This window comes from Lepus europaeus, chromosome 22 (genome assembly GCF_033115175.1).
Source record: "Lepus europaeus isolate LE1 chromosome 22, mLepTim1.pri, whole genome shotgun sequence".
Lineage (NCBI taxonomy): Eukaryota > Metazoa > Chordata > Mammalia > Lagomorpha > Leporidae > Lepus > Lepus europaeus.
In genome coordinates, this window is record NC_084848.1 from 32,526,346 (window position 1) to 32,540,387 (window position 14,042).

Here is a 14,042-nt window from a genome sequence, read left to right on the forward strand (position 1 = left end):
ATTCATCAGCTCATGTATACACTTGCATGTATGAGGGTACTTCAGAAACTTCGCAGGAAAATGGAATTCAAAAATGAACTTATTTTGGTGCTAAAAATTTTTGAGATCTGTGCATAGTTTTTTCATAATAGACATTTTTCATTTTTGAAAACTCTGTGTATGTGTGAATTTCGAAATTTTTGAGCACCAAAATAAGCTTGCCTTTTAATCTCATTTCTCATGAACCTCTTGAAGTGTACTTGTTTCTCTAGCATTGTGGTCTCCTGGGTGAAAACACAAAGGCTATCCCAGGAGGGCTACTGCTTTGAGAAAAATGCTAACTAGCCCTGCCTTCTTCTACTCGGTTTCTTTTGCTTGTTATATGCTTTGGTTTCCACATCAGTAAAATGAGGTGAATAATGGTAGAACCTGTCTCATGGTGTCATTGTGAAGATGGGGTAAGTTGAAGGAGGCTAAAGAGAGAGGGCCTAGCACACAGAAAGTGCCCAATGAATGCCAGCTGCTGTTCTTATCATCAATTGTGGCATATGTGTTTATGGCTGTTGGTTATGGCGTATGTGTTTGTCTCCTGTAGACCAGGTTCTGCACTTGGTAATGACTTTTCATTGTCACATATTGGGGTGGGGATTGTTAGTAGCATCTAGTGGGTCAGCCCCAGGGAGGCTGCTAAACATCCTATGATGATGCAGCATCCCTAACAAGGAACTTTCTGACCCAAGCTGTCAAAAGTACCAAAGTCGAGAAACTGCGGCTTAGACATTGAACTTTGTGTCTCTTGGTCTGATGTATCAAACAGGTCTTGTGACCAGCATTTTCAAGGACTGCCTTGGGCTCTCTAGGATCAGAAGTATGACGGACCTGGGTTAGCTCAGTCCGCAGGAGGTACCCTGAGTCCCCTCCCCAGCACCCGTGCCACACTCTACCTTTCCTGGCAGGTAACTCCGGTGCATCCAGCTTCGGGTCTGAACCTTATCACTTGAACTCTGCCTCTTCCCTGTCCTCCATGCTAACAGTGGGAGCTGCTACTTGTTGAGCCTTACGAGAGGGAGAGGGTGCTTGGCGCTTTCCACGTGTTGCTCTATTGATCCTCACCACTTGGCAGTTGGGCTTTGTCATTACACACCTGTGTTACAGATGTGGTGGTGGAGGCCCGGGGAAGTGAAGTCACCTGCGTGCAGTCTCTCGGGGCAGAGCTGGGGCTGGAGCCAGGGGCATCTTGCTCTAGAATCCAGCGTTCCTCACCTCTGGCCTCTTCTGCCTGGGTCTGCACCCTGGTGGAAAGGTCTCCTTGCTCATCCGTGGGAGGGTCTTTCAGATGTTGGAGGTGAACCCCTCCAGCGTCTCTTCTTTCTTCCTGGTCCAAAAGTTGCCGTTCCCAAAGTTCTCTTCCAAGGTGTGTTTCTGGGCTGCTTCCATCCAGAATAATCTCTCCCACCTCCTGACATCCACCTGCCTGCCTCTCTCTGCCCGTACTGCCCCAGAGAGTTTGCCCGCCTCCTGCCGACTCTACAGTTGTTCCATCAACCCAGACCCTCTATGCCAGTGCCGGCCGGGCTCTCCCAGATCCTGCGTGGTGGTTGTTTTCAGTTCACAGTGACCCGTTCGTGAGAGTCAGCTCAGCTGCGTGGCTCTTTGGAATTTCAGCCTTGGGAGTGCTGTTCCCTTCCGCACCCTCTCTGTTCCCACGTCGGTACTCCATGCCACCCAGGTACAGCGTAAAGCATGAATACCTAGAGTCAGAAGGCCTGCTGTGTGGGCTGGGGAAAACAACACACCCTCTCTGGTCCGTATGAATGCAGTGGTCAAGTGAGAGTTCCGCTTGGGCGGTGTCTAAATCTCGTTCGATGCAGTGTGTGATGGCTCCACCTCGGACTGTTCCGGTAACACTGGTGGAAGATGTCCAGTGAGCAGTCACCCCGTTCTAAGCCCTTTTCGGTGTTTTAAGGGGACTGTCCTGTTGACTCCTGCACACCCCGGGTCAGTGCCGTCGCCACCCTGTTTACCAGAGGGTGCTTTGAGGCAGAGCTGTGTCAGGTCGCTCACCCAGCCTGCGAGACTGGGATCCGGGCTGTCTTCTTTAGAGGGAGTGGGCCCTTCTGTTCCTGTGGATCCTTGCTCTGCAGAGCGATCCGGGCCCAGCCTGGCACCTCCCGGTGCCCCAGCCTCTCGCCTTTCCCGCCCCCTCCTCCCACGCAGATCGAGGCTGGGAGTGACACTTGATTTTAACTGCTCAGCCTCTGACTCCTGATTGTGGGGGAGTCCTTTGTGCCCCAGATGCCAGCTGGGTCTGACTGTACGGCTGTCGTTTTAGAATCTTAAAATTTAGATGGCGGGGGTGACGGTAGGAACCACTGTGCATAGAACCGCGTTTCACAAAGTCAATGTGATATCACCATTCTTTTTTTTTTTTTTTTTTTTTTTTAGACAGGTAGAGTGGACAGTGAGAGAGAGAGACAGAGATAAAGGTCTTCCTTTTCCATTGGTTCACCCCCCAATGGCTGCTGCGGCCGGTGCACCACACTGATTCGCAGCCAGGAGCCAGGTGCTTCTCTTGGTCTCCCATGGGGTGCAGGGCCCAAGCATTTGGGCTATCCTCCACTGCCTTCCCGGGCCACAGCAGAGAGCTGGCCTGGAAGAGGGGCAACCAGGACAGAATCCGGTGCCCCGAACGGGACTAGAACCTGGGGTGCCGGCACTGCAGGCGGAGGATTAGCCTATTGAGCTGAGGCGCCAGCTGATATCACCATTCTTAATCTAAATTAACATTATTGCTGTATGGCATGTATTTATTTATTTATTATTTGAGAGGAGACTTCCGGTCCACTGGTATACTTCCTGCATGTCCACAACAGCCTGGGCTGGGCTGGGCCAAGCCAAGAGCCAGGAACCCAATCTGTGATCCCACCTGGGTGATAGCACTTTAAGCCCTTGAGCCATCACGGCTGCCTCCCAAGGTGTGCATTAGCAGGGAGCTGGAGCCAGGAGCTGCAGCTGGGACTAGAATCCGGGTACTCTGATGTGGGACCAGACGCCCAGCCCAGGGTTGTGTATTCTTTTCAGTTGTGCCCAGTAGACGCTGTTGTAGCCCAGTTCACAGATGTGAAAGCTGAGGCTCGGAGAGGCCTGTGTGGCTGAAGTCACATTGTAGAGTATCTGAGCTGGGACATGGGGATGGGGAGTGCTCTCCAAAGGCCCTGGACTCTTTCAACCCAATTTCAAAGAAATGTATCGACGTGATAGTTGTTAAAGAGATACCGGTAAGATCTGGGAGGAGCCTGTCGGACCAGGGTGAGACCCGTGGAGAAGGCGGACGGACAAAGGTGCTTCTCTCTCTCTGGCCAACTCTGTCCTCCCTGGCCCTGCTGGTGCCTGGCCAGGTCCTTTAGCAACCCCCAGCTCGAATGTGGCCACTTCCTCTTTCCTTCCGCAAACACCTGTAGAGCAGATGATGGGGGTGGACTTCAAGGTCAGGGAGACATTGAGTGGGGGAGGGGGCCAGGTTCTCTCTTGGCTCCTCCCTCTCTGTCCAAGTCCCTCCAGGCTGTGCAGGACGAAGCTGAGAGGGCTGCTGGGAACGGAGCTAGCCCCGGCCAAGCTCTGAGCACATCCCAGCCTGGTGGAAGAGGGGACCCGAGAAGCTCCATCCTCTCTAGTGTGGCTCCAGGAGGCAGAGGGCTCCCGGGGCAGGAGGGAGTTCAGCTAGGACGGGGCCTGGCTGGGCTGCAGGCAGGCAGCCCTTTGGCCTTGACGTGGATTGAGCTGCACCATCAACCCGCTGGGGTCGTGCTGCCCACCACACAGGGCACCAGGCTGGAGGCTGAGGGGCCATGGGCATCCCTGATCCTTGTTGGCTTTTCCTCCTTGCCAGACCCTGGGACCTCTGCTTCTGATCCCAGCTTCCTGCTAACGGGCACCCTGGGAGCAGCAGGTGATGGATGGCTCAAGTATTTGGGTTCCTGCCATCCACATGGGAGGTCCAGATGGAATTCTGGGCTCCTGGCTTTTTGGCTTGGCCCAGACCCGGCTGCAGCAGGCGTTTGGGAGGTGAACCAAGGGACAGGAGATCTCTCTCTGTCTGTGCCTTTCCGACTAAAAAGAGCTAATCCCATGAGCTGGCACCATGGCTTAACAGGCTAATCCTCCGCCTTGCGGCGCCGGCACACCGGGTTCTAGTCCCGGTCGGGGCTCCGGATTCTGTCCCAGTTGCCCCTCTTCCAGGCCAGCTCTCTGCTGTGGCCCGGGAGTGCAGTGGAGGATGGCCCAAGTGCTTGGGCCCTGCACCCCATGGGAGACCAGGAGAAGCACCTGGCTCCTGCCATTGGATCGGTCGCAGCGCGCCGGCCGCGCCAGCCATTGGAGGGTGAACCAACGGCCAAAGGAAGACCTTTCTCTCTGTCTCTCTCTCTCACTGTCCACTCTGCCTGTCAAAAATTAAAAAAAAAAAAAAAAAAAAAAAAAAAAAAAAAAAAAAAAAAAAGGCCGGCGCCGCGGCTCACTAGGCTAATCCTCCGCCATGCGGCGCCGGCACACCGGGTTCTAGTCCCGGTCAGGGCACCGATCCTGTCCCGGTTGCCCCTCTTCCAGGCCAGCTCTCTGCTGTGGCCCGGGAGTGCAGTGGAGGATGGCCCAAGTGCTTGGGCCCTGCACCCCATGGGAGACCAAGAGAAGCACCTGGCTCCTGGCTTCGGATCAGCGCGGTGCGCCGGCCGCAGCGCGCCTACCGCGGCGGCCATTGGAGGGTGAACCAATGGCAAAAGGAAGACCTTTCTCTCTGTTTCTCCCTCTCTCACTGTCCACTCTGCCTGTCAAAAATTTAAAAAAAAAAAAAAAGAGCTAATCCCGTTGACTTTAATGAAGTGCTGTGACCCATTTTAAGGCTAAGGGAACTGAAGGTCCAGGGGGTTAATCTGAAGGTCACACAGCCAGTGAATAGTGGAAGTGAAGACCGAGCCCAGCTCTGGGGCCTCCCGTGCGTGCCTGAGCGTTGTGGGGCTGCTGCCCGGGGCGGGGGGGGGGGGACTTGCCTACTTTGGAGGTGCTGGGGGGCATCGAGGCAGGACCCAGGACCCGGTGCGGCACAAGGATTAGGGAAGGGGGGTTGAGAATCTTAGCAAAACCTCAGAGCCGGGGCTCAGAGCCGCGGCTTTGTCCCGGGAGAGCTGAGCAAACACAGGTGTGTTTTTGTCTCCTGGGGCCCAGCTTCCCCCGGAAATGGGGCTGGCTGCTGTCAACAGCGCGGTTCCTCTTGCAAAAGCAGTGTCTTTTTACAAAAGTGGCCTCTTCCTCCCTCCTCCTCCCACTCCCAGTCCCCCCCACCCCCCCACCCCCCACCCTGGGGCGGCTGAGACTCCTCAGCCCCCCGCCGAGACCCCAGCCACCGTGGACCTGAACCTGTCGCTTTGAGCTGCTTAGGCTGACCAGTCCCCCTCCCAGAGCAGGAGGAAGCCGTAGGTCATAGGCCCATGGAAACAGCGACCCCGCCCCGATGTAAATGGACAGTGCGGTGACACTGGGCCAGCTGACATGGACGGGCGACAGCTGGGCGAGAAGGTGCAAGGCCAAAATAAAATGTATGAGGGATCTTCAGAAAAAGTTAGAATGCAATGGAAATGGCAGCCAGGGACCCACCCGCCCCCCGCCCCCCGCCCCCCACCCCCCGCCTGCCCGGGCTGGAGAAGGGACGCCGGGTGCACCTCTCTCCTGCCCTGCTGCCCCTGTCCATCTGAGCCGTCTTCCGCCATCCCAGGGGCCCTAAGTGCATTGTTGCCCCTTTACTTCCAGCCCCAGTATGACACAGCCTCGCCCACGAGGTGCGCCTGGATCTCCCGGGGCTGTCACGGGAGCTTCAGCTGCTCCCCCAGTTGCCCAGTTTTTCCACCTTTGCTTAGAAGGCCTGCTGAGCAAGGCAGGGACCTGCTGCCCTGTTCACTGCTGTAGCCTGAACTCTGTCCTGTGACTCAGGGATGCAGTGGTGAGCACCAGGGGCTCCCAGTCCGGGGGTGAGGGGTAGACAGGTGCGGGCAGTGACAATGAATGGAGGGTGCCATGGGTCCTGTGCCCAATCCAGGCAGGCCTCCTGGAGGAAGTGATGTCTTTGCTCAATCTTGAAAGATGACTGTAAGTTACCCAACAAGACCCATGAGGGGACTTCCAAAAGTTCATGGCAAGTGCGATTGAAAAATACACATTTTTTGGTGCTTACGTAGGGTCTTCAGAAGGTTTACAGACAATCATATTATGGAAAAACTATGCACGGATCTCAAAATTTTGTAGCAAAGCAAACATCTTTTAAATCACATCTTGAAGCTGTCTTGGGAGGACGTTGCAGACTGAAGGTTCTGGATACGCCCCCTCCCGCCCTGCACCCCATGATCCGTGTGCTGGTCCTCCTGGAGCCTGGGAGGGCATCCATGGCCCTGTCCTCTGCGTCCTGGCAGTGGGCTGGCCTCCAGCGTAGAGAGGTTCTGTAGTGGGAGAGATGGCTCGCAAGTTGGGTCAGTTGCTTGTGAGACATTTAAAGACAGGGCGGGCCAAGGGTGGGCATTCGCTGTAGGGGTTAAGAGCCCTTTGCGGTGCTTGCATCTCATATCAGGGTGCCTGGATTTGAGGGCTCCCCATTCCAGCTTCTTGCTGTCACACACCCTGGATGGCAGCAGGGGGTGGCTCAAGTACGTGGGTCATTGCCACCCACACGGGAGACCTGGATGGAGTTCTCCTGGCTCCAGCCTGGCCCAAGCCCCAGCTGGTGCAGGCATCCGTGGAGGGAGCCAGCAGATGAGTGATCTCAGTCCGGCTCTCAGCCTTTCAAATAAATAAATAATAAATAAATAAATAGGTAAGTGAATGAATAAAAATTCAAAGACAGGGCCCAAAGTTGGGGGTGTGTGTGTGTTGGTACTGTTGGTACTTCCTGTCTGCGTGGAGTGACATCGCCCCTCCCTCTGTTCTCCAGCAGCCATTTCTTTCAACCTGATACCCGCTGGGGCTGTCTCCAGCCCCTGTCCACTTGTGGACACGTCACCTCGGAGTTCCCCAGGGAAGGAGGAAGGGGCGGGGGAGGGGCATGGGTCTGGTGACCTTCCCTGGGGGAGGAACACTTCTGTCCTGGCTGCTGCCAGGAGGATGAAGAATGTGCTGTTCACCTTGGACTTGGAAGGGCAGGTCGGAAGAAAACCGATGCCCTGTTGTTGGGTGAGCCGAACACTGGCTCGTGGCTTCACTGGGTGCAGAGGTCTGACGTTGCCCAAGAATGGTTTGGATCTAAAGCAAGCGGGCTCTTTTCTCTGACTGGCGCAGACAGAGACGGCTGGGGAGACACTCTGGTCCAGGTTTCAGATGGACATGTGACATCTCCTGTTTGCTGCGTCACCCTGTTCCTTGTTTGAGCCACCAGGTGGCGCTATTGGCAGTTGACAGCTTGGTGGTTGTCCTGCTCCGTCATTGCCGGCCTTCCTAGAGAAGTAGCTGCGAAGTTGATGTCTTTGCATCTAACTTCCTTAGGTTCCCTTTCTGCAGGGTGAAGTGTCCCTGCCCTGCCCCAACACACACACACACACACACGGATCCTTACCCTGCCTGTCCCGACACTGTGCCTCTGAAGTGTGCCCGCCTCAATCCTTTGTCTCGGCCGGCCACCAAGTGGGAAAGGCTCTCATAAGCTGGTTCATCCTGGGGTGTCAGTGGGGCTCAGCGTGTTACCTCTCGGTTACTCTGTCTTAAAACTGCAGAACAGTGAAACAAAGCCGCCTAAGCTAAGAGGTGACTTGCTCGGAATGGAATCTCGGTGCTTGGGAATGTGGTGGGGAGGGGGCTGGGAGGGCGGTGTTAAGGGTGGTGCCCCTTCACCCATCGCGCTGGTGCCCTCTGCGTGGGCCGCCTCAGCTGCTGCCCACTGCGGTCCTCACCGCGTGGCTGATGGGGTGCAGCGAGGCTCTCGGAACGGTCGTGCTCGGAGGTTGTGTGGCCCCCCCTGGGCCACCGCTGGCCCGTCCAGCCTCTTCTACAGAACCGCCGGAGGCAGGCGGGTCTCGGGTCTGTCGAGGGTCTCGGGGCCCGTGTGACTCGAGGCAGAGGCTGACCCGTGCTGTCCTTGCCTTGCCCAGACGTTCACGGCATGGTGCAACTCCCACCTCCGGAAGGCGGGCACGCAGATCGAGAACATCGAGGAGGACTTCCGGGACGGCCTGAAGCTCATGCTGCTGCTGGAGGTTATCTCAGGTGAGGCGGCGCCCGGCTCCCGTCCTGAGCCCTCGGCCCCCGGCTCCCGTCCTGAGCCCTCGGCCCCTGTGCTGAGCCCTCGGCCCCCGGCTCCCGTCCTGAGCCCTCGGCCCCTGTGCTGAGCCCCCGCACCCCCCGGCTCCTGTCCTGAGCCCTCGGCCCCCGGCTCCCGTCCTGAGCCCTCGGCCCCCGGCTCCCGTCCTGAGCCCTCGGCCCTGTGCTGAGCCCCTGCACCCCCCGGCTCCCGTCCTGAGCCCTCGGCCCCTGTGCTGAGCCCCCGCACCCCCCGGCTCCCGTCCTGAGCCCTCGGCCCCCGGCTCCCATCCTGAGCCCGCAGCCCCTGTGCTGAGCCCCCGCACCCCCCGGCTCCTGTCCTGAGCCCTCGGCTCCGGGCCCCTCAGACGCGCGGGGATGATGTCCGTGAATTCCAGGAGAACGGGTCTTGCTCCTGGTTGGCTCTGCTACCGTCTCTCCACGTGGCTTGCATGAGTGCTTTGCCTTTCTTTCTCATAGAGAGGTTCTCAAGCATGGCTAGGAGGTTCCTTTTCCTCTGACATGCCAGGATGTCACCGGGGGAGACCAGCTCCACATCGTGGCTCCATACTGCCTAGCAGCCACTCCGCTTCCCCAGATGTCTGCAGGGCCGGCTCCAGCCTTCTGGTGGACACTTGCCTCTCCCGTCCCTGGAAGGCCGGTGGTCCCGGAGAGCCTGGCCTTGCCTTACCCACTGGGTAGTCTCGGCCACTGTCTTCCCTGAACCTCCCTCCTTGATGCTGGTGAGCCTGAGAGCCAATCAGCCTGGGCCTCTCCCCCGAGGTCCCTCTTTTTTTTTTGACAGGCAGAGTTAGTGAGAGAGAGACAGAGAGAAAGGCCTTCCTTCTGTTGGTTCACCCCCCAAATGGCCGCTATGGCCGGTGTGCTGCGCCGATCCGAAGCCAGGAGCCGGGTGCTTCTCCTGGTCTCCCATGCGGGTGCAGGGCCCAAGCACTTGGGCCATCCTCCACTGCACTCCCGGGCCACAACAGAGAGCTGGACTTCAAGGCCCCTCTTAACCGCCTCCCTGGGGGGCACGTCCACTCTGATGTCCCGCACCAGGCCTGGCCCTCACCACCCTCTGGTCCCCTAACCCTAATCTGGGAACCGCCCACCGCCTTCCTTTGTTCCTCTTTCCAGCTGTCCCCATTCTGTCCTGTTCACAATCCTGTTTTTAACCCCGCTGCCTGGGTCAGCTCCTACCTGGATGACGCCACCGCCGCCACCGAGGCCTCCAGTGCCCCCGCTCCTCCTCCCTGCGGCCCCTCCCCTGCCTGCGGCCAGAGGGATCGCGTGGCAGCCCAAATATGGTCAGGCTGTTCCTCGCTCTTGGTCCTTGCCGCCTCCCCAGGGCTTTGAGCCGGCCGGCTGCATTCCTTAGCAGCTTGCAGGATCCTGTGGGAGCTGGCACCTGCTTTGTTTTCCACTAACTCTTCCCAAAAAGGTATGGGAGCTCAGACCCTCTGCCACACTGGGGGACTTGTGGCTCTCCCCAGGTGCGCTTGCACCCTGGTTCCCCATGCCTCTGCGCAAGCGCTAATTGCCTTTTACTTTAACCTTTTGAAAATTCAGGTAGTCGTGTGTGTGTGTGTGTGCATGAATGTGTGCGTTTTACTGTTTGGACCATTTGTGAGTGTGCGGTCCAGTGGCGCTAAGCGCAGTCACGTTGTCCTGCAACCGTCCAGCTCCAGGTCATTTTCCGCTTCCCAAAGTCAAGGTGTGTCCCCACGGGACACTGACTTCCCGTGCGCCCCGCTCCCCCGCCCCGGCACCCTCCATTCTACTTTCCGTCCCCCGCCCACTGCAGGGGCCTCCACAAGTGAGCGCACAGGGCTCGTCCTTTGCATCTGGCTCATTTCACTGGGTCGAGTGTCCCCCAGGACCATGGGTCAGACTTTCCTCTCTGTAATGATGAGTGATGTTCCATTGGAGACGTTACCACACTCTGTCCATGCACCTGCTGATGAATACTTGGCTTGTTCCCCCTGCCCTGGACCTGGACGTACAGCTACACGTTTTGAGGCCCTGTGTTGAGTTCTTCGGGGCACGTACCCAGAGGTGCAGTTGCTGGGTCACGTGGGAATTTTGTGTGTCATTTTTTTGAGGCACTGCCACAGTGTTTTCCTCTGACCGCCTTTGAGAAACTCCTTTCCTGTCTCTTCCTCCAAGAGTTCCCAAGTGGAAGCCAACGAGCCAGCTGGGCGCTGCTCACTTTCATTCTGTAAAACTCGGCATGCAGGGGGCCAGCGTTGTGGTGCAGTGGCTTAAGTCGTTGCTGGAGACGCTGGTTCGAGTCCTGGCTGCTGCACTTCCAATTCAGCTCCCTGCTAATGTACCTGGGAAAATAAGGGAAGATGGCCCCAAGTGGTTGGGCCCCTTCCACCCACATGGGAGACCACGATGGAGTTCCTGGCTCCTGGCCATTTGGAGAGTGAACCAGCAAATGGAAGATGTCTTTCTCCTCTCTGTCTCTTCCTCTCTCCTGTCAATCTGCCTTGTAAATAAATAAATCTTAAAACACAACAGCAGGGGCCAGCGCTGTGGCACAGTGTGTTAAAGCCCTGGCCTGAAGCGCCGGCATCCCATATGGGCACTGGTTCTAGTCCCAGCTACTCCTCTTCTGATCCAGCTCTCTGCTATGGCCTGGGAAAGCAGTAGAAGATGGCCCAAGTCCTTGGGCCCCTACGGAGACCCGGAAGAAGCTCCTGGCTCCTGGCTTCAGATCAGCACAGCTCCAGCCATTGTGGCCATCTGGGGAGTGAACCAGTGGATGGAAGACCTCTCTCTCTGTCTCTCCCTCTCTCTGTAACTGTCTTTCAAATAAATAAAATAAATATTTAAAAAAATACACACAACAGCAATAACAAAGAAACAACCCAGAAACCCAGCTTGGGGGTTTCCTCCAGGAAGACCTCCCTCACCTTCCACTGCCTCCCCCCACCCCCGGCCTGTCTCAGCACCTGGTGGCCTTCTAGTGTGTCACTCACCATATGGTCTCATCAGTTGTTTTTTTTTTTTTTTTTTTGTTTTGACAGGCAGAGTGGACAGTGAGAGAGAGAGAGACAGAGAGAAAGGTCTTCCTTTGCCGTTGGTTCACCCTCCAATGGCCGCCGCGGTTGGCGTGCTGCGGCCGGCGCACCGTGCTGATCCGATGGCAGGAGCCAGGTGCTTCTCCTGGTCTCCCATGGGGTGCAGGACCCAAGTACTTGGGCCATCTTCCACTGCACTCCCTGGCCACAGCAGAGAGCTGGCCTGGAAGAGGGGCATCCGGGACAGGACCGGTGCCCTGACCGGGACTAGAACCCGGTGTGCCGGTGCCGCAAAGCGGAGGATTAGCCTAGTGAGCCGCGGCGCTGGCTAGTCTCATCAGTTTTTAAAATCAACTAATGGGGGCCAGTGCTGTGGCCACCACCTGTAGTATATGGGGTGCTGGTTCCAGACCCTGCTGCTCCACTTATGATCCAGCTCTCTCCTATGGCCTGGGATAGCAGTAGAAGATGGCCCAAGTGCTTGGGCCCCTGCACCCACGTGGGAGACCCGGAGAAGCTCCAGGCTTCTGGCTTTGGATTGGCCCAGTAGCATTGGCCATTGAACCAGTGGATAGAAGATCTCTCTCTCTCTCTCTCTCTTTCTCTCTCTTCTGCCTCTACCTTTCTGTAATTCTCTGCTTTCAAATAAATAAATAAATATTTAAAAATAAAATAAAATCAACTAATGATCCCGAGAGAGAGACCTCCCACTTGCTGGTTCGCTCCCCAGACACCCACAGTGACCAGGGCTGGGCCAGGGAGTCAGAAGCTCAATACAGGCCTCCCGCGTGAATGGCAGGAACCCAATTACTTGAGCCATCAACACTGTCTCCCGGTTTGTGCATTGGTGGGGAGCGGAGCCAGGCCTCGAACCCAGGCACTCTGATGTAGGATGCAGGTGTCCTAACCGCTAGGCCACCCCAAGTGTATTTGCTCTGGGCACAGTTTGTTTTCTTCCCACTCCACACTGAGCCCCTTGGGGTAGGGCTTCATTTCTGTGACGTGGGTGCTTAGAGCTGTACGTGGCAAGCGAGTGACACTCCAGAGACCGGAGAATGGCTGGCTGTCCAGAGCCCCAGCTACATGACCTCCAGTGTGTGACTGACCAGGTGCAGCCTCAGCCGAGGGTCAGCCAGCCCTTGTGTGTGTGTGTCTTCCCCTGGCTGGGGGAGATCTGGCCAGCAAGACACTGCCTTCTGCTCCCAAGCGTCTTTGGAGGCGGGCAGGTGGCCAGGGACAAGGGGAAGGAAGAGGGATGCTACCCGCAGAGGTTCTCCAAGCCTGGCCCCCGGACCACCCACATCAGAAGCAGCAGGTCCGCCGGTCAAAATGCAGGTTCCAGGAGGCGGGGGGTGGGGGTGGGGAGTGGTCCAGAGTTGAGCGAGTCCTCCAGGTGGTTCTGTGCCCACTAAAGGTTGAGTACCACTGACCCAGGCCTAGGAATGTTCTCCCTCCCTGTCCACTGTCCTCGCGGCGGGGTCCCGCCCAGCCAGCACGCACAGCCAGCAAGTGCCCACGGAGCTCGGGTTTGGCAGCGCCCGGGGACTGGGGCCGCAGCGAGAGTAGCCTTCCAGTGCGGATCGTGTTGCCGCCCCTGTCTCTGCCGCGGGTCTCGCCTGCTCTGGGTCTGGGGGTGCTTTCCTGAGCAGTGGCCCCAGCTTTGGGAGAGCTCCAAGTGCAAAGTCTTGATTTAATAAAAAGGCAGCTGTGCTTCCCCGGGAGCTGACAGCCAGATCCTCTCTGGGGCAGGAAGTCTGCCGGCTCCCAGAAGCTGGCTGGCCGCTGCTCCGACAGGGTGGGCCTGGCCCGGCCTCCCAGCTGCTGGACCAATGCCATGCTGTGGAGGTGGCTGGGCCAGGCCGAGACTGGGCGGGCGCGGGGGTCCTGAGGGCCCGGCTCTCGGTGTTCTGGGGTCCTTGCACCCTGACAGCTCGGCACACCCTCACTGGGGTGTGGCCGTGCGAGCTGCATTTAGAGAGTTTCCAGTCCTTTCTAGAGGTCCCTGGACGCGCTCTGCTGTGGCATAAGCGTGCTCTTCATGGGGACTTGCAGAGCCGCTCCCGCACCTGTTTCCCCACAGTTTCAGAAACTCCTTTGTAGAAGCTGGCGGTGGGGAGGGGGCGGTAAGGGCTACAGGAGGGCTGGTGTTGAGCTGGGCTGTGGGTGCTCCGGGGGGGGGGGGGGCAGTGTCCCAGGACAAGAGCGCTGTCCTCCAATGAGGAGGGGGACACTGTAGGCAACTCCATCTAAACCCAGGGAACTTTCCCAGGATGCTCCATGGTGACCTGCGCCCCCCTCCCAGGACAGAACAGTCTTTGCACATGCTGTTCCTTCTGTGATCACCGTTCCTGTGGCGGCTGCCCGGCTGCAGAGACGCAGGCCCTTCCTGTTCCTCCTCCTCCCCTCCTCCCCCTCCTCCCCCTCCTCCTCCTCCTCCTTCTCCTCCCCCCTCCCCCTCCTCCTCCTCCCCCCTCCCCCCCCCCCCTTTGGAAGAGCATTGATCCTTCTTGGTGAATGTCACTGTATGTATGTATTTGTATGTCTCTGCTCCTGGGCTATAATTACGTAAACGCAAAAAGCCACTGTTCAGCGCCCTCTTGCTAGTACCCAGCCAAATCCCTGGCGTGCATGGGTTTGGGGGCCTGCTAACACATGAGGAGGGGATGCAGGTGGGTTTAGATCTGGGCCCACCCTTGCGTTCCCACCAGGGAGGCTTTCTGTAGTGAGAGAGAGAGAGAGAGAGAGAGAGAGTGAGGCACGCAC

General features: G+C 57.6%; 1 protein-coding gene across 3 annotated transcripts in view; it reads left to right on the forward strand.

Moving 5' to 3' along the window:
- ACTN1 (actinin alpha 1) overlaps positions 1–14,042 on the forward strand; it is a 102,206-nt gene that overhangs the window by 46,679 nt on the left and 41,485 nt on the right. For all 3 annotated transcript variants that reach the window (XM_062181686.1, XM_062181688.1, XM_062181687.1), the window contains exon 2: positions 8,103–8,217. In XM_062181686.1, the coding sequence (XP_062037670.1) occupies positions 8,103–8,217 (115 nt within the window). The remainder of the gene's footprint in view (positions 1–8,102; positions 8,218–14,042) is intronic.